Source organism: Eutrigla gurnardus (genome assembly GCF_963514095.1).
Source record: "Eutrigla gurnardus genome assembly, chromosome: 14".
NCBI lineage: Eukaryota > Metazoa > Chordata > Actinopteri > Perciformes > Triglidae > Eutrigla > Eutrigla gurnardus.
The window spans coordinates 17,168,740-17,193,597 of NC_139937.1; the positions used below are offsets into that span (position 1 = coordinate 17,168,740).

The 24,858-nt window shown below is 40.9% G+C and overlaps 1 protein-coding gene across 2 annotated transcripts in view; it reads right to left on the reverse strand.

Annotated features, from left to right (window-relative positions):
* LOC311025150 (atrial natriuretic peptide receptor 1-like) overlaps positions 1-24,858 on the reverse strand; it is a 120,664-nt gene that overhangs the window by 86,618 nt on the left and 9,188 nt on the right. For both annotated transcript variants that reach the window (XR_014598365.1, XM_084027912.1), the window contains exons 3-5: positions 8,427-8,614; positions 4,043-4,156; positions 180-315 (exon numbers count right to left, since the gene is read on the reverse strand). Coding sequence is in view for 1 of the 2 variants with exons in the window: in XM_084027912.1 (XP_083884038.1) it covers positions 180-315; positions 4,043-4,156; positions 8,427-8,614 (438 nt within the window). In the remaining variant the exon portion in view is untranslated. The remainder of the gene's footprint in view (positions 1-179; positions 316-4,042; positions 4,157-8,426; positions 8,615-24,858) is intronic.

Below are 24,858 nucleotides of genomic sequence, written 5' to 3' on the forward strand. Positions count from 1 at the left end.
CATCTCAAAGGGTCAAAAAATGCATTTTTCATTTCAGCTACTTAAATGGTACCCTTCCTGTGACTGGTTGAAACGGTGTTCACACCAGAAATGAACCGCTCCAGAGAGCAGTCGCTTCAGTGTTCGGTTCAACCTGAATATCCGAGGCTGGTGTGAAAACACAGAAAAAATGCACTGACCGTGGAAGGTTCGATTCCACATCCTCTTGGTGACGACTTTTCCCTGAGGCCGACCGGCAGACACGGACATGGTCTCGTTCAGAGCCTGAGTGAAGAGCATCAAACCGTCATAAAATCCTCCGGCTATGATGTTCATCTGGAAGACAAAAAGAAAGGCGCACTGAGAAACAAACTAAAATCCCCTTTATTGTTTTTATTCACATAATTCTCTTTTTAACTTGCTCTCTCTACAGTTTATTTATGTTTCTATTATATGGCTTCCAACGTTCTGTCTTCTCTAACCTTTCATTTTCATCACATTTAATGCCGAAACAGCTCAACTGAATGTCAATAAGTGTGACTGTATTAAGGCTGGATTATGCTTCCGCGTCGACACAACGCAAGGGAGCTTGCGGACCCCTTACGTCCTTGCGGACCCCCCTTACGTCAACGCAAGGGCCTGACGTGTGCCTCCCAAAAATCCTTGACGCGCGTCGAGGCGACGCAACGCCAACGCAGCGGCTTTGGCTGTGATTGGTCCGCTAACTACATCCGCTGGAGACCGCTATCCGGTTTCCACTCATAAACACCGCCATTTAAACTTTTAAAAGGCTACTTTTATTGTTTTCACCTCGTTTTATTGTTTGCACCTTCTCGCTTTTGCACAAAGAAATAAAACACCAAGTTCTGAAAAATTGTGGACGTTTAAAGCCGGAAAGTAAACAAATACGCTATAACGAGGCTACGACGATATACGCCAAGAGTCTCAGTCGGTCGGTCAGTCTTTACAAAAAACATAGCGCCCTTTACCGGTGTGGCTTTGAATTGCATTTCGACACGTAAACCCAACGCAGAACCATCACTGTCTCCAAGCAACTGCGTGGCCGTTGCGTTGCCGTTGCGTTATCACTACGCGGAAGCATAATCAAGCCTTTAGGGAACATCATGATAATAATTCTCCCTTTTAATAGCTCGCCACTGAGATGAGTTTAATTCGCCAACAGCACAGTGAAACTAGCCTCCTGCTGACCCAACATGTCAGTCCGTTCTTCCAATTGATTCGAATTTAAATGCATTTTAAACGGATGGCATGAACAGTTCAACTGGAAGCAAACAAATCGCTTATAGTAAAATCAATGCATGATTACCCACAATCCTCCCTGATGCTGGCTGCTTATACTGATGGTGTTCTGTTTGTTTGAGTGTAGAGTTTAGACAAACAGCCGTTATCTGCGCTCTCTTCAAACCCACCAGACTCCATTCACAAAACTAGTAATTTTACCTCAACACGGGATGCACAAGTTATTCTTCTTCTGCTGTTTTTGATAGTCACCAAACCAGCTCCAAAACTCTCTCTTTTATTTATTAGCTATTGTTTTTTTTAACAGCGATAGAGCACATAAAGTATAAACATTACTGTAAATGTGCCAGAGTTAGCCAAGAGGCTAGTTTTCATGGCAGATGTAACATCGTCACCCTAGAAACAGAATAACAGTCATTGAGATCATTTAAAAACATGCAACAGAAAGACTCCCAATAGAAGACAAAAACAAAACAAAAAACGATGAATAATGTTAAAATATGGACTCGATGACATTGAGCTGCATTATGGGACGCTGTAACAACAAACAAAGCAGAAGCACAGACATGAGGAACATGCAGAGTATATCAACACAATGAGTTAGTCTGACACAAGAAAAGCAAAAACACAATATTTCAGTAGTGGAGGGAGCTAGCAAGACAGCAACTTGTGACAACAGACAGACATTCTGTCAGGCAGTTGGGATTTAGTGCTGACAGAGCTGAGTACTAATAAATAATTTCTTTAAATAATTTCTAAATAAACTGCATGAGTCCCATCCTCTAATACAGAACGTTTTCCAGGCCAAGGACCCCCTGGCTGATAGTGACACAGTGGAGGGACCTCCCATTACATATCATATTAAATTGCATTTGCTCTTCATACCGGACCAATAATAATGTGTAGTGCACCGTATAGTGCCATGAATAAAGGTACTTTGTAATGATGTGTGTAAACAATGCGAAGCCATTAAAATAGTAATGGTTGACAGATTAATATCTTTACAGAACATATTTTAATTCTATATTAGCATTTCTACATCACAATTTCACATTAACACAACATTTAACATTTATATTTGCTTATTAGACGTATTTATGTTAATGTATATTTTTGGACATATTTTAATGTTGAAAAAAGTTTGGGATCATATCATTTTGGGGGACCCCCTGCTGCAACTCTGCGGACCCCCTCGGGGTCCCGGACCCCCTGTTGAAGATCTCTGCTCTAATAGTTGGGGGGAGGCATTGTAGTGCAACTACCCTCGTGCTGCACATTTTGTCAACTGACATTCAGTTGTACATATAGGAGCATTTCCATATTTAACTTGCTAGTTATATATTTGGTCAATGATGAAAATTAATTATCTGAGTAGGAGAGACACATCGATTTAAAAGTGTAGAAGGGGTCCGAGTGGGCTGCGTACAAAATCTATGGTTTTGAATGATTTGCTGCAGCTGCTATACAAATTGGCGTCTTTGCTTTGAGCTTTTCACTCCTTTTAAACTTAAACACAGATTTTTCTGCGGTGTGGACACGTTTAATGGATGTAAAGGGTTAATGCCACAGTGAACCAATGAACCAATTACTCCACCAGAGTTGGCGGTCAGTCCCACAAACCGCTTTCCTCCAACTTTCCTCTGAGGTCGATGAAGGTCAGATCTGACACAGTGACCTGTGGACTTTAAATGAACATAACGTATGCAAAATCAATCGTGGAACCAGCATGAAGACCTCGTTAGTGCTTCAAAACATAAAGCCTGGAGAGGACAGAAGTCATGCTGTGATGGTTGTACAGGTCAAAGGTGGCCTGGCGTTTATAAGGAACATCATGATGGTCATGTGACTGCCATCTGTCTGATCCTGTGATGTATCCTGTTTCTCTTCGGTGTCTTCATTATATTATATGTTGGTGTGTTAACGTCCCTCAGCCGTCAGTCTGCTGCTCATTAACCGGCTTCATAACACACACACACACACACACACACACACACACACACATACAGTATCTAGTGGCTGATTTCATTTGAGCAGATTACTCTCTAAATTAATATTTATACATATTTCTGACATATTAATGTAGATCTAACTGTAAATAGTTCAACATGCTTATGTGAACTGATGGACAGTTCTTTGCAGGCTTCTTGGTCACATAATGAGAATTATAACAAAGACTTGAAGTTGCAGCTATACTCAATAAATGTATGTCTGCAGATGACAGCATTGAATATGAGATAAATCCCCAGATACATGTTTAACCTCTTTTTTTCCCCCTGCAACACAATAAGATTAGTCAAACCTTAAAGGAGGTTTGTGGTGTTTTTGTGTGAGTGTGTGTGTGTTGGTGGGGTGGGCAGCGACAGGATGAGTTCAGAAGTCTGAATGAGCTAATTCGTCATCCAACTCCAATAATACTAATTAAACATTTGCATAATTATGCCTTCTTTTATCTATACATCGCTGATATCTCCCAGTGTTGAGCTTGTCAGGTAATTACGTTTAATAACCTAATTTCCTGTATTGATAGTGAACCAAATGTGTCTTTGTCCACCAGCGATGAGGACGGGGATGCTGTCTTTATCGAGAAGAAAATCATCAGAATCATAGCTGATCCACAGCTTTTTAATGGGAGTGAAAACAATGAACAGAAATGTGTGTCATATTCCAGCAAATCATTAAAAGTGAACACACGTTGATATTATTCTCTTTTTTTTTTTTGCCATGAAACTTGAAAGTGTATTCATGTAGATGCTCGTTTGGTCCAAACCACCAGCAAAGACACACACACACACACTTGTCTCACCAGCGAGTCCTCGATGGTGTAGTTGAACATCTTCTTGGCGTCCGTCTTCAGGTTGGTTACAAACTCTCTGTACTCGGCGTTCTGAGGCTCTCGATACGTCAGGATCTTCACACTCTGGAAACAGCAAACACGTTTTAGATGTTAGAAAGATATGGCTTGTAAAATATGACAAGTAAAAATACTTCAAAAACGATTATATCTGCTATTACACAATCACTTATGAACTGGTGAAGCGTCGAGTTCTTCAACGAGGCAATTTAAAGTTCTGAAAAAAGCAATTTTCAAGCAAAACAGAAGGAAGATCAGCAGCTTCACACACACAGACAGATTTTACTCTGGAAAAATATCACAACATGGCTGGAAGAGACAGGCAGTTTACAGTCAGTGAAAATGCATTAAAACTTTAGTTGAATAAAAAAGTATTGTTGGTTTATATTTTTGCTTATGCTTAAACATAACCTCTCTTAGTCATAAGCAAGACATAGCTATATTAATACATTTGACTTGATTTACAGTAATGAGTGAACAAAGACAGTCTCCTGGTATTTGTAGTCTATTAAAAGCATAATAAAAAGGTAAACACATGCACTTCGATGTTGTTCTGGAAGACGATCTGAAACAAGTAGCCCTCCATGTCACTTTCTCGTCTCAACACGAAGCCAGACAGGATGTTAAACATCATGTCGACAAACAGTCTGATTGAGTTCGTCAGACGCAGCAGAGAACCGGCATCACCTTTGGTGTTTAAACAATATTAATTTTGCGTCGTATCGGTTCAACGTCAGCGAGCTGCTCCTTCTGAGAGAATCAATTTGATTGCAAACAGTTCTGTGTTTGAGCTGAATTTACATATTTCCTGAGGAATTTAACAGATGAACTCTGTTTCTCTGCAGCTGACAAATTCCTTCGCTGTGAGAAACAGCTGGATGTTGCTTCACTCTGTCGAGCTGCATGTTGTCTCTCTAAACACACTCATGTTATCCGAGTGCAGCTCCTCTTGTTGTCTTTTGTCCTGGTGACCGGTGAGACACATCACTGTCTTTATTTACCAAAGACGACCAGCAGCTAGCTCTGTTAGCAACCACACTAACACTGCTCTGCTGCTAAAAGAGAATTCATTAACTATTAGATGTCACCATACTTCCCCGTTTCACTATTATTATTTTTTGTATTACAATAAATTTTATGTTTGAATATATAAATGATACATTAACTCATAAATATGTGCTTGATGAAAGAAAGAACCAAAGAGGTAATTAAATAAAGAAGAGAAAACGAAAAAGAAAGCAAGGGTGAAATAAATAAAGAAACAAGGAAAGAATGAAATAAAGAGAGAAAGGAAAAAAGTAGCAAAGAAAGTAGAAAATAAATGAAGAGACAACAAAGGAATGAAAAAAAAGAAACAAAGAAAGAAGAACATAAAGAAACAAAGAAAAAACAAACAAAGGTTTCATCTGCTCTACCTTGTTCGTCAATACCTCAGACAAACAGAAGAGAAGCAGTGTGTCTGTGTGTGTGTGTGTGTGTGTGTGTGTGTGTGTGTGTGTGTAGAGAAGGGTTAGCAGAGAATAAAGCCAATTTGGAGTCCAAAAGAGACGAAGATGGAGATGCGAGAGGAAACACTTGAGAGAAACCTGGGAAATCAGGTTCTCCGACCGACTGACGTCAAACTGTCACAGTGTTTAACCCCCTCGACCTCCAGACATAGCAGCATCGCTGAGAGCTGTGTGTCTTTCAGTAAACATGACCATGGGTGTCAGGAAAATAACCGTTTGAGTAGAAATTTGATTTGAAATATTACTACTCCAAGACAAGAATGAAATGGAGAGAATAATGTTAATGGATGCTGAAATTGTGTTCCAGTCCAGAAAAGCATACGCCTTATTGCTCTGTCTTGTTCATAGAAAACAAAGGGAATGACTATTGTGTCCAGACGTTTCACGCAGTACACACACACACAAAGAATATGGGGTGATAACAGAGGTGAAGCGGAATTGTCATTTCTTTTTCTGTGGTGTTTTTATGGGACTGTGAATCAACCAATCCAGACTCCATTCAGATAACAAGCGTTTTAACAGTTGTTTGCTTGTCGTCTTGCAAACAGACCTAACAGAGCATGACTCCAGTTTGTTTTGTTGATCTATTTTACCTTCCTCTTCTGTTTACATCCCTGTATTTGTTTTGTGCACTTTTTTTTACACAATACATAAAAAAAAAAAAAAGTTATACATGGAATGAAATCAGTAACGGCAGAAATAATAGCAGAACATGATTACTACTAATGATAACAGCAGCAGTGGAACTATTTCTGCTTCATTATTATGATAATAATAATGAAGCAGAAATAGTAGGGGATGAGGAGCAGGTACAACCCGGTCCAATCTGCATATAAATCTACTACAATCTTCACTGAGTTATGAGGAAGAGAAGAACGGAGACTTTTCACTCTGATTCACCTCCTGCAGGATCTGGTTTCTGGTTTGGCAAACTACCCACCATCGTTAAGCTTGGAAATCACTTCATCTGTTTTTTTATTTTTTTTTATTACAAAGAAGTGCCGAGCAACATATTTAGGTAGCAGGCTTCTCGACGGTCTTCAATTTCACCAGCAGAAGTCACGTCGCCAGCAGCAGATTACATCAGCAGTCGCTAATTAACTTTCATTGTGCAACGGCTAAAATGAAAAGTCCTGTTCGTCGTCTAGTTCAAGTCGTCTCCGGTGAACAATGAGGTACAGACGTCAGCGGGCTCCAGCTGTTATTTCAATGTGTGAACGCTTTGCATCCTCTGCTGCTCACAAAATAACAGACGATCACTGATGAGTAATACTTTTGTGTTTCTGCTGAGGAGCTGCAAGAGCATGATGTCCACTTTCTCTCTTACTCCATGGAAGGTTGTTCATTGTCTTTGGACCTCATGGCTCAAATGTCTTTTTTAAAGGACAGCAGCGCTCAACAATAAAGATTTCTGAAAAACATTAATTGTCCCCCCGAATAAAAACACCCTAAATTATTCAAAATTGAACAAATGTATTGTCAAACTTCACATTCTTCACATTTTAGATTGACATCTAAAAAGAAATAATAGAAATAGTGGGTTGGAGGGAGGCAAAAGATAAGATCATGAGTAGACATTACATGCCTGAGACCCTTAAAATTATGATTTTACTAATATAACAGTTAAATAAGCAGTGACGCGCTGTTGGCTGTTTAGAACAAATAAACAATAACGGTAAGCACAATAAATGATTCCCTGTGCCTTTCTGAATGATATGGCGAGCCTCTACGGAGTTGTGATTTATGGTGGCATGGTATGAGTTGCATACACAGTTACATTTTGTAACCCCCCCAAAATCCTGACATCGGATCTGCACCCCTGAGCATTGGGCAAGTAGTTAAAAAGAATGAAACACATTGTTTCTGGAGCTGATGTTAGTTTGGAAGTAGCTACAGAGGGAACCAGGCCAACAAGTCCTCACCGCCAAGCCAACTGAAGATAATCGCTTACATTTTGTCAAATCAGTAGTTAATAACGTGAATTGTAAAGAGTTCATGTCAGTCAAGTTAACGTCAAACACACTCTTTACCTACACCTACATAGGTGCTTTTTTAAGCCTAACTTCCTGTGAAGACACTATGCATGTCGAGCGCCGAGCGGCGTAGTTTGAGGCTTTGGAGCTCTGACCAAAGTGCATTATTTGATGCGTTGGACTGAGAATGTGTTGACCAAGTAGCTGAGGAGTGAGCCGTCTCGCTTCATTCTCATCTCTTTATCTTCATTATTTTCCGGGGACCGGGCTGCTGATTCATACTGGGCATTAAGAGACCAGTTTTTACTTGAACTTTTCATTATGAAGTAAATGTTGGACGACTGGCTATAGATTAATGACACAATCAGTGTTTAAAGTGGTTCCCTGTAAGCCTCAATTTCACTATTTAGGTCCGTCTGTTATCGAGTAAGATCTTCCAGGAAAATTAAGGCTCCATTTACAGCACAAAGGAAGTGCGTCAACCATTGCACAAAACAGGAAGGTAGCTATCGGTAGCTCTCTCAGTGGAAGTTCTTTTCAGCTACATTCGAGGAAATGGTTGGCAGTGGAACAAGCTGCATTCGAGGGAAAGTAACTCAAAGAGGAAAATGAATGCATATATTGTGAGTTTTATTCTCCATCACTTATGTGTAAAACATGCAAGAAAAGACTCTCTTAATATCACATCAAGTAAAAACTGTTTCATTGTTCGTATGGGCAGCTGGCTATAAGTGTGACCCTCTCAGTTAATCTGCAGAAACTTCAACTCTTCCTGAACCTCTGTCAAACCCATTCAGTGTGTGATATTGAGCTAAACTGGTTTTATTCAATGCGTTTCAGGAATGAATGTTGTACCTGGAAGGCCTCCCTGGCGATGGCGTCGTCCTCGTCCCCGCGGGCCCACGGCTGTCCGTGTTTGGAGTCCAGACTGTTCCCGAACACGTCAATGTAGAAGAAGACATACTGCTCGTGAGGAAGATCTGCCCGCCGAAACTCAACCATCAACTTCCTGAAGATGTCGGGTGAGCAGCAGACAAACATCACTGTAAAATAACGAGACACAATGTTAGGTGACTGGTAAACTTGTCGGACCTATTACAGCCGACGTCATGATTACATCAATGTTTTAGCTGGAGACAAAACAAAGGACAGACTGGAGACAAACACGACTCGCCTCAGAGTAGTGGGCTCAAGTTAGACGTGAAAATGTTATCACGCTTTCTTGCTGGGTGCCAGGATCGATACCACATATGCTTGTGATGATTAAAAATTGTTATTCTTGGCTCTAGTGAGCGACGATATAAGATGTATTTTATCACTATATCTCAGCAATACAACTCGTGTTATCTGGTGATGGTGAGGGGCGGGACCTTTCTGACAAACACACTTAGTGGTGGACCAATCATAACAGAGTGAGCTAGCTGACCAATCAGATCAGAATGGGATTTTTTGGGAGGGAGGGGCAGGGGCTCAAACAGAGTGTTACGAGAGAGAATTTCTGCAGCACAGCCAGGATGTTAAAAAAGAAAAAAGAGAATAATAGATCCTCTTTAAGACAATTATTTTCTACAATACAAGTTTTCTGAAATGTCGTGTTTACTGTTTAAATGTGCAAATGAGACAATCTAGAGACACATATAGATATCCATCCATCCATCGTCCACCGCTTATCCTGTATTTTTTAAATTAGTTTCTTTTCACTAGTCTGAAAGAAGACATGTTGTAGAAGATAAATCTCTAGACTGACCAGTGCATCAAAACAGTCGTTGCAAGCAGACAGTGTTGAGTCTCTACGGCTACAAAGACATCCAGCCTGCTGACTCAGAACAGCAGGACGACGGTCATCAAGATGTCTTTTCTAATTAGAGTATACAGTAAAGATGCACTCAGGAGCAGATGTCTGTCTCACTGTTCTGCTGTGAAATGAGTCCTCGGTGTGCTGTGAATGATGCCGTTGATCTGAAGTACAAACAATAATCAATAACAACATGAAGGAGCGACTCACACAGCTGGAGGCGAGATTAGCTGCCACCGCCACTGCCGCTGATTGCACTGACTCATCTGTCAGAGGGGACATCAATGGGAGTGTGTGTGTGTGTGTGTTTCTGTGGAGCATCAGCTGTTCCACTTAGACTGAGAAAAATCCATTAAGCCTCTCCAGCCTTGAGTCTTCAACAGCTGATATTTTGAATCGATATTATTCTATTGATGGAGTTAAAAGACACTGTGAGGCTCTGATGTAACTAAATCCTGCTATGGTGAAGGACTCTGATTGGCTAGTACACGTTGCCTTCTTTGGTTGAGAGTACGAATATCAGGGACATCATGGATGATAGACCTTTTGTCTATTAAAGGAAACTCTGCTCTCGCTCATTTACTGTTTGTTCCAACTAAGAATGTTACTTTTGCCTGATCCTCATCGTTCTCAAATCAAAACAACTTCCGGAGGATTGGAATCATTGCTACTTAGGCTATATGAGCCAGAAAACAGTGCAGAATTATGGCGTGTGGAGGAAGCTGCATCAACTGCTGTGTTTCTGGGATCCTGTGTGACGAGACTTTCTTTACTTCCCCCCACATCTGAGTCTCCGTGTCGGCGCTCCAGGAAGTCTCCAGAGGCGTGATGACATTCCTCCGGCCTGCCGTTCCTGTCCCACCGCCTCTATTGTTTCAGGCTTTAATAACCTCTGTGCAGGAAGTGAACAGTGAAACCACAGAAACCACGCGGGGCTAAAAGCTTTCTTCCGACTGACACTGAGCCGGGATGACTTTTACAATCGGATGAAACTCAATCGCTGCACTTTGTTCCCCTCTAAAAATACCGATCCAAAAATACTCACTAACCTCTCATCTCTGAATCTCATGTTGTTCCCAAATATCATCAACCTTTATTCACTCCATTTATATTTACATTCCACACATCCGCAAAAAACACCTGGTCTGCACCAGAGTTTAACACCCAGTTTAGAGTAAAGCCACTCCTGATTGGCTGCCCCCCCTCCATCTGACAGCGCATGTTTATTCATTTAATATTATTAAAAGTATCTTACCAACTTAAACCTTGCCTAACCACAACTGGGATGCAGGAAACTCAAACTGGCCAGCAATTACTTTTACCACCAACAAGAACACAACTTTCAAACTTAGGAGATCGCAATGACTTTTACCAGCGTAACACTCAATTATTTTAATGATTGGTTTCCGAACTTGTCTGTGCTCCCTGGTGGCAACCCTGTAGAAAACACGATTATGTTTCCAGGGGAACATATTTAAGATGATTAAGATTGACGATGGCGACTCAGAGTTTCCATTTTTTATAGGGATGTCAATTTTGCTTTAAAAAACCAACACTAATTGATGTGAAGAATACAAGAGGTATTTCCTTTTACTTAAACTGCATTTCCAAGAGCTACATCCATCCAGTTTTAATGTTTTGTGATTTTTCTGTTGACGTTGCTGAGGTTTATTGTCGCATTTTATCAGGCTACGGGTGCAGCCACCGATCAGCTGATATTTGGACCCAGTTAGCTGATTTGTTCTAAATAGTTTGACCGGTGCTAATGGTCTCGCATATTTGATTGCCACCACCATCTGCTGCTTTCAGTCCACTGATGAGTTGGCACTAGTGATACCCGCTGTTTGTGTGGCCAGGGAATACTAGATGGAGGGAATATTGAATTCCACCTCCCCAAGCCCGACATACACCACCACCATATGCTTTATTTCCCGATGCAATATCAGGAAGGTATGATGGTATGAAAAAAGAGATACTGCCCAAGGCAACTACTTGGTTACGTTTCATACCCTTTTCTTATATGTTACTATGGATGTTTCTGCATTAAGCTGGTGGATATATCCATCTCGCTCTACTCTTTAAATGAATGAACATGTTTTCAAAGGACACAAGCTGGTAGTTTTATAGAAGTGTGTGCATGAATGTGCTTTCCTGTCTTATTTGGCGATGAAGGCGTTGTTGTTATTATCTGATGAGGTGACAGAATGAGTCATTCCCCTGCTGCTGTGTCAGGTGGACTCAGTACCAAAGGTCAGAGTGCAGACGCGACCCTGAAACCAGGAAGAGTTGAAAGTCCTACAGGAGGAGCCTGGAACACGGCAGACCTCCCCCTGACCTCTGACCCCTGCACACTTCCTGACTCACACAGATGAAAGGAGACCAGCTTCCACTTTCCACTTACAGTGTGACAGCTCTGGAGATGAAAGCATTCTGTTTTTTTGCTCGTAAAAAGCATCCGCGCTTCCATCACAGCCGTAGCGAGGCTGCACTTGTGATGGTTGGCGGAGAAGAAAAGCAAAGGTCACGCAGGAAATAGGATGTTCTTCTCTTTTTAATCTCCTCTTTGTACCTTGTTCCTATTCACTTCGTAATCTGCGTTCTTAATACTGTGCTTTAGCTTAAAAGGTGTCAAAGTGTCAAGATGATTTAGTTTCCTCGCAGCCAGGAGAAATTATGGGAATTATATCATTTATATTTTATCTTGCTATATCTCGTCACATGCCACTCAAATGTTTTTTTTTTTTTCGTTTTTTTTAGGGGGGATATATATGAATAAAAACTGAATTCCCCACTTGCTTCATGTGTAGTTCTGTACACTATCTTAGCTGTCGCTAGATGTACAGTATGTTTGTTGTATATAAGTACATTCTCAATGTATTTTTTGCTTGATAACATTTACAAATAAAAATAAGTGTCTGACAAAGTGAAGAACGCTATAGAGAAATCAAATATTTTTCTTTTCAAAACACTTGATCCGGTCTGTCTATTCCAGTCTGAAATCTGGCACTGAATGCACACTGTTGAAATCATCTATTCAGCCATGACATTGAACATTTTTGAGATAAACGCTCACGCTGAACCTCTGACAACACCAGGACTCCTCCTCTCTGCAGCTTTCAATACTGGACCAGTTTAAAAAATGCCGTTCCCATGAGTCTTAAGACATTAGAGAATAGAGTCCAGGGTTAAAAAACACCAAAGTTACACTTTATGTAAAATTGCAGCAGTATTAACACTGTATTAATATGTAAGTGGTATTTTAATGCTGTCATCAATTGACCATATGTTTTGTTTGATTTTGATTTGAATTGCAGTTAAATTAATGTCGTGAAGAGAAGCGTACAATGCTTCTAATCATAAAATATCTCAACATGGAAATAGAAAGACTTCATGTGTGACCCTTACATTAGAGATTGTGACATGCATGAACCCGCAAACAGACTAATGGGAGAGCCTGTGTTGCAACTTCCTGCTGTGTACATACTCTTTATGTTCGGTAATTACACTGAGGCAACAAAACACTGGATGCTGTTAACCTGCAATTAACGAATCAGCAGGCAAACACTGTCGGTGTAGGAGAGGAAAAGCTTGTTTCAGTCATCAAGACAACACGCAAATTAAAACAGGAGCAGGACACAGGAAGACTTCTTACTAAAATATGACCTTCTATCCCTCCTCCCTTATAAGCCTGTTTCAAATACAGGCCTTATTCTTTCTGCTACTCGCCATGCTGTCATGCTAGAGTGTCTCGGATTACATCCTAGACAGAAAGAGCGAGTCTGATTGATTTATAGATATTATATTGTAAACGGAATTGCATATAACAAGTATTGTATATTAATCCGAAGAACATCGCTGAAATTAATCAAATATATGTACCTTTATATATTTACATATAGAACAATAATTATTCCCCCTCGCCCCATGGGCGGTCTTGTGTTTCCTTTTTGGCTTCTTCTTGTGTATCTTCAGTTGTTATGTGCTGGATTGTCTCAGGGGCATCTTTGCACAGCCTGCACCTGGGCTCCTGTCTGGTGTGGTGGACCCCCGCCTCTATTGATCCAGTGCTCCGTGTCTGTTCTTGTGCTGCCATGATTAGTGCCTCTGTGCTGTCCTTTATACCATCCTTTACTAGCCGCTGGTATTATTTGAAATAGATTTTCTCCATATCAGCCACTTCTGCCGTGTACAATCTCAGCGTGCTGGACTTTGGGTGAAACCCTACATGCATGGTGAGGAGCTTTCTTGTTTTGATATCAGTGGCCTCTATCTCTTGCTTCGGACTTGTTATTATACCAGACTGTCTGATGAATGGCACCATATGGCTCGGATCTTGTTCTTGCCATTCAGCTGACTTTTCAGGACTTGTCTTACTCTGTGTAGGTATTTGCCTGTGGCTGGCCTTCTTTTGTTTCCATTAGCTTGCGGGACTTCAAGGTATATAGCCGTCCTGGACATCTGCTAAGTTGTCTTCTTGTAATACAACCCCTTCATTCTTGCCTCTCTTGGATACCATTCGACCACACTTATTTAGCCCGAATTATATCCTGATGCCGTTGCTGTAGATCATGGTGATCAGTGAGTCGATGTCACGCTCATTCCTAGCATACAGCTTGATGTCATCCATGTAGGTAGCTGGTGGCTACGGATACTGGTATCCGTAGCCACTGATCTGGCTGAGGGTGTTCAGGTCTATGCAGAACAGCAGCGGAGACAGAGAATCTCCTTGGTATGTGCCACTCTCAAAGGAGTTGAGAATTAATTTTGCGTTGGCCAACGAATCAATCAGCTGTAAGCATACTAAAAACACTCTGCAAGCAAAGGCTCCTGTGATTAGAATCCTAATGGTTTTGAGGTGTCTCGACTACATTGCCATCACAGAAGTAGCAAACATTAAAGATCATGCGAAATATCACTGCTTCTAACCTTTCACACTCCTGACTCTGTGATCTTTCCCTCCATTACATTAATGTTCACTGATTAGAAGTAGAACAGTAAACATCGCATCATTAAAGCTGCTCAGTGAAATGTCAGACGTCTCCTTCTGAGAAGTATTGATTCAAAATATCTACAAACACACGGCACAATATTCAGAACCTTGACCTAAGTACAGTGTGGCGGTTTTGGCTACCCAACCCTCTTCTCTCCTTCTGAGACAGCTTGGGGAGCAGTTATTCACATAAATATGATTTTATTTTATTTATTCAGTGTTTAGCGTAGCAATGTTCTCACTTTGGTTCTGATAATAAATTATTATTATTATTAGTCTATATTGTAAACCATAATTAACCTTCTCGACTGAGTGAGTGAGTGAGTGAGTGAGTGAGTGAGTGAGTGAGTGAGTGAGTGAGTGAGTGAGTGAGTGAGTTCACCTATGTGTCCGTCCATGGCCAATCTCTTATACTGCTGGAGCAATCTGCATAATATTTTCAGTGGTCAGTTATGGCTGCATCCTCAAGGACCTTTCCCAAAACAAGACCTACCAGTACACACACTGGCTAACCGCAAACAGAATTACCAGTACACACACTGGCTAACCGCAAACAGAATTACAAGTACACACAATGGCTAACCGCTAACTGAACTACCAATAAACAGACTGGTTAACCGCTAACAGAACTACCAGTACACACAGGCTAACTGCTAACAGAATTACCAGTAAGCAGACTGGTTAACCGTAATAGAATAGCCAGTTCACACACCGGCTAACAGCTAACAGAACGACCAGTAAACAGACTGGTTAACCGCTTACAGAACCAGCAGTACACACACTGGCTAACCGCTAACAGAACTACCAGTACACACAGGCTAACTGCTAACAGAACTACCAGTAACCAGACTGGTTAACCGCTTACAGGATAACTAGTTCACACACTGGTTAACTGCAAGCGAATAACCAGTTCACACACTGGTTAACTGCTAACAGAACGACCAGTAAACAGACTGGTTAACCGCTTACAGAACTACCAGTACACACACTGGCTAACCGCAAACAGAACTACCAGTACACACAGGCTAACTGCTAACAGAACTACCAGTAACCAGACTGGTTAACCGCTTACAGAATAACCAGTTCACACACTGGTTAACTGCTAACAGAACGACCAGTAAACAGACTGTTGCATGCCACATTCATAACACGCTGCTCATGGGCCAACCAAATCTATAGTTAGCTCCACTTTGACATTCAGGTGACATGACAAAACCACATAACCTTAATGTATCTCAATGAACTGTAAAAATCTCCTGCAAAAAAAGGTCCGTGGGGCAAATCTTTTTCAAAGATTGCCGGTATGATCTGTGCATCAAAAAAACTACATTTGTCACATTTGCAAGATGGCTAGATGAAAACTTGCTTTGTACAAAAAGTACAATTTGTTGTGCAGATCTGATGAGTTTCACTTCAAAGAGAGAAGACGAGAACAAATAATACATGCGTAATTAGTAAAGTGCTTTTTCCACCTGGATGCTTACACTGACGCACTGCCTCATTCGAGGATAATCATTCTTTCAACTTTGGCTGTGCAGGAGGATCCCGTCTGAAAGGTCTGGACCTGAATCAAGTCATTGTGTTTGCAGGAACGTCTACAGAATGGACGCAGTCGATGAGTGCCTGTTTACAAAACAGGAAGTGGTCATGATGCTGCACAGCTGACACAGCTGGACCGGAGCCAGAATTCATATATATATAAAAACTTGTAAAACATCTGACTTACCCTCCTCACTTTTAACCTCGTTAATATGGTAAGTAGAATGTAACCAATAATTAGAATCAATGGATCATCAACTGTTATTTAATTGTATTACTTTTTATTACTGTAATTTATTTCACATTTCACTGTTTTTGTACCAATGATTGAATGCTTCTTTACATCTTGCGTGGTCTCAGTGTGCTGGGTGTTCATTTAAGAGGAAAAGAAATGGTCTTTGTTTGATTAGTCTGTAATTAATTGAAAAGCCTAATTGAAAAGACTCAGTCTCAATAGGAGGCTGTATTATGTGGCTTAGTCTGATGTCAGCAGGATGTCTGGGTTTGCAAAAGTGGAAGAAAATAACTGAATGTCACATAAAAAAATGTGACAAAATATCAGCATTTTAGTCTTAGTTAAAAGAGTGTCTTTTAGATTTAGTACATAATGTTAGGCATCTTAGTCTATATGTATTATATATTTTGGGTTATACCAAAACCTCTACACAGAGGTCCATGTGGACTCTCATGGACTCTCACTGGTTACACATGAAACAGCAAAGATGTGGAGTTAAAGCCACTACTACAAACCTTTATATTGTGTTGATTTTGGCAGTCCCTGTGGACAAATGCAGTAGTGTTTTTTGAGCACCAGACCCCCTTGAGAAAACCTCACATTTTTTTCGGGTCTGAGAGTCTTCCCCAATCAGACTGCTTCCGATTCTCTCGTGCCTCCCTTCCACCCAGCGGGCCCAGCAATACATCCTGGTCCTCCAACAGCGTGGTGTCGGTGTTAGCTCTATCTGTATTGTTTCTGGAGATGATTACAGAGCTAGATGTGGCCACTGAAAGTCTCCAGTGAGTCTTAAAATAACATTAAAAGCATTTGGTTTATTGTTTAGTGTCTATTCACTAAACAAACTCACATCCAAGAGCAGGAAGTGCCTCAACGAACTTCCTTCCATCAGCAGCAACATTGATTAGTAAAGACAGACAGAATAGTGAAACAGACCCAGATCCAGTCCACTAAGAAATTACATTTCTTATTGACTGACTGAAGGGAACATTTGGAAATAACAAAATTTGATGTTCTTATGTGAATTTGGCTTCCAGCACAATTTAACATAAACCTTGGAAGACGTTGAATCTTCTTTCTCTGTAACAGTTTGTAACAAGTTGCTCTTCCTTAATGTTTGAGAGCGGAGACAACTTCATCTTCATGAGGAACATTTGCTCTTACATCGTTATTACCTTCATGCCTGCCAGAGACAGCTAATTGGTTCTGCTTGCTGCCGTAAGTGAAATCTGCAACCCTTTTGTTCCTGAGGACATCGCCACGCTGGACGCTGCTTCACAAGCACATCAGGTTCCCTCTCCGGCTTTTTAATTAGACGCTTGTGTGAGAGAAATAAGAAGGCTGTCAGCTTCCTCTTCCTTCACCCGGCCTAATCAGAGCAGGAAGTCGACTCAGCTATCACCCTCACCACCAGCTCAGCATCATACAGAATGTAACTCATTAAACGCACATATATTTGGGGGTTATTTTGGTCTCACTAATCAGCCGTTTGAGCTCTCCACTATCACACGTTTCTCCAGACAGAGACAGAGTATAAATACAATCCTACATTCAGATTTTTAACCAAAAGTACAAAAGTACCATCATCAAAATATACTTAAAGGTCTTATTGATAAAAATGTAATTTAGAAAATCACTAAAAAAACACATCACAAGGTGGTTGGTCCTAAATGAATGTTTGGTGTATCTCTTCGGAAGACATCTGATGTTTGCTTGCTGCTATAAGATTTTAGTCAGAAGTGTTACGCATCACATGGTATCTCTGTATCTTCAGCAATCAAGAGACTTTAATCGTTGCCAGTTAGTGTGGAAGAAATGGCTAAACTGACTCCGGGAACAATCCCAAGTTCTCAGCGACAAAAGGAGGAGCACGACCAGTAATAGACACTACGGAAAAGGCTTCTTCCCAAGCGGCAAAATAAGACGAGCCAGGATGAAATCACGTTGTCAGACAACAAAAAGCAAATTGCTACTGTAAATGAAGTGTTTTAATCCTGCCAGATAACCAACACAAATTCTTCAACTTAATTTTCAGTTACGATAAATGAGGCAAAAAGGAAAAACACATAAAAGCTGCCTTTGTATATGCCTACCTCAATGTTACGGTATCAGTTCTTCCCCTTCAAAGGTTTAGATCGTTAGTCAGGTTTTGTAAACCAGTAATTTTAGTTGAAACTGTGTTTGACCCACTCTACTGTCATCACAGTCTGCTGCTGTAATACATACACACACACAAACACCTAATATAGACATATTTGCTCAGCAGAGTTGTTGAGTTGGAGTAAATTAAAACTGGCCCATGATTCAAATATCGTTATGTATTTCAGCATTCCACTTCTTTATTTGGTCGTGCTTCGAATCGTTAACTGCATGAATCTGCAATCATGTGTAATATGTCTGGGGCTGAAGAGATTGTTTTGAGAGGTGGAGGTCTTCAGATTCCTTATCATTTCTGTTTGAGTATAGCAATCCTAGGTTTATTATAGAAACCTCCTGTCAGCACTGCATTCAGGAGGCTGTTAAGGCCCAGATGGACGATCTGCAGATAAAGAGAAGCAGATGAGGTTCTGAGGACGTGTTCATGCAGGTTGGTCAAAAGTGGCGGCAGCTCCATTTCACCTTCGCATGTTGTACAATCGCTGAGCGTACAGCCGCCCGGGGAGGTAATTGGCCGAGGCGAAAGCTGCGGGAGGAGAGAAAATGAAGTTGTGCTGTGAGGTCTGGCACAAAGGCGTGCTGTCATCTGCTCCCTCCAGAGTCCCAGAGGACCCTCCTGCCGAGAAGATCATGACCCAGCAGAATAACAGCTGGCCTCATTTCTACTTCAACTCACACACAGTCCAGGTCAGAGTCTCAAAAGGGTTCTTTACTTTAGTGTTGTTAGAAAAACACATTATCGGCGGACCAATACAGGCAGTTTATATATAGTAAAACAAAGTGAGTAAGCCATTTCCCAAGGTAGATGAAAATTCCTTGAGAACAATAAGCCCAACATTCAGGACAAACAGGTCACTACAGTAGATGACAGTTGCCTTTTACTTAGTGCTGATGTCTTCATGTCTTCATGTCTTTGGTCCAGTTTGACATCACTGCTGTCTCTGCCCGTCTCTCTGCCTGGGTCAAACCGACCATCTTCCCGGCTCTCAGATTCCAGCGTATTAATTTTTAACTACTGCCAGATGGACGGGAACATCGACGAGGAAGAGGAAAAGAGGCCTGAAGCACGCTCTTGTGGGTAGATTTGTTCAGGTTGATCGAGTGCCCGCTTTGCCGCCACGGCGACAGGAGATGAGGCGGAGTCGTGACATCACGCGCTCCTGTGCTGCAAGACGAGGTCAGGAAAATGGTGATGGTTTTGAGGATTTTAGAGATTCTGACGCCACGAGTGGAAGAACGCTCACGCATCCAAATTTGATCTATTCAGCTGTTCAATTCTATTTCCTGTAAATTTATCGACACAAAGGTCTAAATGCTGTTCACATTGCATCATATAGGACAGGATATCAAACCTGAACACAATATTTTGTGTATTGAAAAATGGTGCTGAACGTTTGATTGTTTGATCAGATAAAGTTATATACGAATCACGAAATTAAACGTAATCCCTTGTTTCAAGTCATCTGGACTCTTTAAATAATTTTCCAGGATTCTTTGATCAGTTTCCTTTACCTCCTTTAATGGCTTGATTTTAATTCCATGTTCCGTATGAGATCCAACCCAGTACCCATTTTAATAGAAAGGCCTTAATTTATCTTGATAATCACCTTGACAACATGCAAAGTTATCAAGGTTTTGTTTTCCTTCAGGACTGAAAGGACCACCAAACACACAGTGATTGTTTGATAAATGTGCAGCTACAAATGTGTGTTGATTAGTCTGGAGGCCTCTCCCAATGCTGGCCATCTTTTGTCCTTGCCGTGATTAAACGCCCCCATCGGCGCTTTCACGCCAAGTGTCTTTATCAGTGATTACCGAGTGGCATCAGATTGCAGAGAAACCATGAAACGATGACAGAGAATACTGAGCGGACCTCGACAGGAGAATAGATCTAGAGTACAATCAACGACAACATCCGACAACCAGATCACCATGAATGCATCTCACAGTCTGAGTTTGACTGACTCTATTTAGACATCAACAACGTGACCATGGATATATATATATATATATATATATAATGTCTATCACATAGAGAGCACTATCAAATGCTTCCATCCACTGGCGCTTTTTCCTTATGTAGGAAATGGAAGCAGTGTATCTATATATTATCGACAGCTGGCTGCTGGATAACAAAGCTGTTTGAAAACTTTTGCAGGGCTAGGATCCGAATCTGCATTACGTAATATCATTCAGAGGGACCTGGTGGCTCAAATGAGTCATGGTTGGCATGGACAAAGGCACCTCGTGTGAAGAAGAAAGAGATTGTAATGCTGCTGGGTAGTTTGTTTACAGGATGTGAAGACTCAACGGAGAGATCAAAACCAGGTGGAATAAACACTGAGCGACACTGGCATGAGCCGTAAGTCTGTCGGCACGTTTGGCCACCAACCGGACCAAAGCTCAGTCTGCGTTGTCTGCAATCTGACTGCCAAACACACACCGCTCCGAGCCACGTTCATGTGCTACTGGTGGTTAGATAAGACCAAGACCTCCTGGTGTCTTTAAGTGAAACAAGAGTCACATTGTGCCCATATAATTACACAATGTGTGCACGAAAGCAGCTGTTATTAATCATTCATGCATTAGGTGTCTCCTCAGGTCCTGGTCCAGGGCTGTCTACAACAAGATCTGTGTGTTTTCCAGTTGTTCATTTAAGTTACTATGACAAAGTTGTGTTATTGGTTAAGTGTTAAAAAAAAAATCAACATTGGCTTCAAGCCCAACTCGTAAAATACAGCAAATACAAATTCCTCAGCAAACACAGGGCCATAAAGTGTGACTGTTATCTGAAATATCAACTCTTCTTTCCAACTTTTCAGCCGTAATCTTTCAGGACCTTTGACACTGACAGAGTGACCTTTGACCTCCAGAATCTAATCAGTTCAACCACTTTGACTCAAGTGGTTATTAGTGCCACATTTGAAGACATTTCCTCCAGGTGTTCCTGGGATATCACTTTCAAGAGAAAGGATCAGACAAATGTTATCAAAGCGAGCAATAATAGCAGGCTCATGAGCTAAACACTAAGAAGTTATCATCCACTTGATCACAAATAATAACTGACTGCTAAAAATGTTCTGCTTTGCCATAGAAGTACTGCTTGAAACATCAGCCAAAACAGTGAAAAAATATAGACTTGTGTCTGATCAATGATTAGAACATTAAAGAAACTTTCACCTGTGATCAATACATCACTTGAAATCCCTTCCCTGCTGAAGCCGGTTTGGTCGGTGATCGAGAGTGAAAGGCATCCTGAAAGCCTTCCCTTAACACACACTGATGCCAGGAAATGCCCTGAAGCACATTCATCTGCATTATTAGATCTGCATCAGATATTCCTGACTGGATGAATCTGTCTGAATCTGAACCGAAGCAGTCAGGGAGCGGACTGCCAGCAGCAGGACACTGATGGATGGATTTCGGCTGCTGAGGCCAACGTATTAGACAGCATATGAACCCAGAGAGGCTGCAGGCTCTACTGGTGCTGGTTTGTGAGTGATGGGAGAGCAGACATATGGAAGAGGCTGGATTGGCATGAGGAGTGTTTTAGTCAGACAGGAAGTAGATATACGCACCGATATCACTTTTTCAATCCTGGTAGTAATACCAGTTTTTAATTTTAATGATCTGTATGTCTCACGGTTAGGAAGGAAACACCAGGCTTGACTTAAATTAAAAACTTAACAGGACTTAAAATGTTTTAACACTGCAACAAACTGATCAAAGGTATAATGGTGGATGGCAACTAACTATTGTTTTCATTATCTCTAAGCAGTTTTGTCTATAAAACATCAGGAAATTGTCCATCCCAGTTTCTCACAGTCCAAGATGATGTCTTGAAATGTCTTGTTTTGTCAGATAGTGAGCTGCTGTAAAATGAAGCAGCATTGCACCAGGTTGGGATCATCAAGAGGCTCCTCAAGTTATTTCTTGCATTCATTTGCAGCCGTTTACGCTGTTTGGAAGCATCATACCTGAACATAAAATACCGTGCTATACCTAATGAGTTCATACTATTTACAGTAATTTCAAGTAGTGGCTGCAGATGAAGGTTTGGTTTCTTTTCTCGCTTCTGCCTTCTACATATAGAACACAATTAAAGCATGAACAACCACAAAACAAATGTTGTTTCCCTCTTGTAGTAGAAGTACAACACAGTATCTGCATTTAGTATATTGATTTAGTTATTCGTACATACTAGAAAATGGATGCATTTTGAGGGTAGAGGTCCAGATGTTCATGCTGTATGCTGCAGTCCTGTCAATTTATGTAGATAAGAGCTGGAGCTATTTCCTGTCAATTATAACTGACTAATGAAGGCACTTAAGTCTGGAACCTAAACTTCCTTAAAACAACAGTACTGCATTACTATTAGTACTCCAATCCCAACATTTCCTGTACAGGGACACAAACTATTTGGAGAAAATGTGACATCAATGGTGCAGCAAAGGTATGTTAAGGTTCAATATTTGAATAAATAAAAGTATCATATATATGAAGTGAAGCTTAAATCAATTCAAACAAACTATTTCACATGTAAACGATCTCTGAATTTATCTGTTCAAATAGTTATTATCGAAGGAAAGAAGACAAACATCTCAATGGCAATAAAAAAGAGATCATAAGATCTCTAAATCAAGCTGAGAGACTCACATGATCAGTTATATTGACAATCCAGAAATTAAGGTATTCATTACAGCTTAATGTGAGTCATTCGTTTTAAATGAGAATCACCGGTTCAATGGAATCGCTTCACTGCTCTCACGGCCTCCAGAGAGCCTTCATTTAGTCCTTCAGCTGTCAACTCCTAATTAGCATTTGTTAGCTGTGAGAAGCTAACTTAACTGCAACCATGGCTTCAGTTAATGAGGGCGGAGCTGATTAGCTTAGTCAGTCCTGTGAAAAAGGAACTACTGTTAGTCTCTGGAGAAACAGCAGCACATTGAAATCTCCAATTAGCTTCTCCTGTTGAGGCTCAAGTGGATATTTTCAGTCAAGCACTGAGAAGTTTCTATGGCTCTCTCACCCTCTTGTCCTAATTGGTCGGGTTGTTGTTGCCCTTACGACGTTGCCGGAGGTGACAGGCCGGAGACCTCAATCAGCAGGAGTCATGTTAAATCCCAGAAAGCATCTCTTCCCTCCCCCACTCAAAAGGGCATCTTGTGTACAAGTCGAGCTGAAAGAGCAGTTTCAGAGTATCTAGCTTCCGTAGCGTGACAGATTTCAAAGAGAAACAGGATGGGCAGGCGGGATGTAATGTTGGGAGGAATTTGATGTGATGGCTGAAAAGATTAATTCAAGACCTTCTCTAGCTCTGTGTTGCTAAAAGGTGCAGACTCATTGATGGGTGGATGTCATGATGTCCTGAGTTGAAATGGCTTGGTACTTGTTGATGTTAGAGCCCGTCACATTTGCTTTTCCAAAAATTAAGCTTCCATTTTTCTTGAAGATAACAATCTGGTTATCTTTCAAAGACTGTTGAAGGTATTTCCAAGTTAATCTGTTGTCAGTCCGGAAAATAAAAACGATTGTTTGTGTTTTTTTGGAGGAGTTATCATGCTGGAACTATTACTACACACGACTTTCTGCATGTCGCCTCCTCCACCTCAGAGCCGACATAAAAACTTGGATTGGTTCTGTTTTGTTTTTTGTTTTGTTTTTTAAAGCCTATAAATTGTTCCACCCAGTTTTAAATCCAGAGACTGTCCCACACAGTGTTTACTTTACCTTATTTTATCCAGGAACAAGTCGCCTACAACATAACAGTCCAATGCAACTAAACTGCACAACAACATTCAAAGACTTAAAATGACTATGAAATTAAAACAAAACAAAAATGCAACAATAGTACTTGGTTGTGTTGGGGGGGGGGGGGGGGGGTTGAGTACTTGCATGTTAAGACAACAAAAGTACTTGATTATGGTCACACACAAAAAGTCTAGGGAACAAAAGTACTTGGTTCACATGAACAGCAGTCTCCTGGGTAAACACATATTTTTTTGCCCGTCCACCATCCAAACGTCCTCCATATGTGTATTTGGCTGACTTGTTTGAAACTAATTTGTCATAAGTCAAGAGCAAATTAAATCCATAAGTACTTTTCCCTTGAAACCAACTTCCAGGAGACCAGGCAGCCAGCAGATGTGAGTTTTACATGTACATTATCCAGCCTGAAGCCATATGATACAGAAATATGAAGCTCAGGAGAACGATAACCACTAAAATTGAGGAGTTTCAGGACAACTGCCTTGCACAGAGGGATTTCCACACGCAGTAATGATGCTGCAAACCCACTAAATGCTATTATTTCTCATGTGAAAACTTTTCACCAGGTCACTGCTGTTAATTGGTTGTGTCCACACACACAGCCACCGTTTCACCTCTAGCTTCGCAGTACAATCAGCTAAACCGGCATTGATGAGACAATAAGAAACTGTACAATTCTCTCAGCATCTCCTTGCTCCTATTTGTGTGCATTAAAACTAGGTAATGAGAAAAAATTAGGTGCAGATTTGGCTCATTTACCCGAAGCACATTTATGTTCGCAAAAGGTGTCATTCCAAGGCAG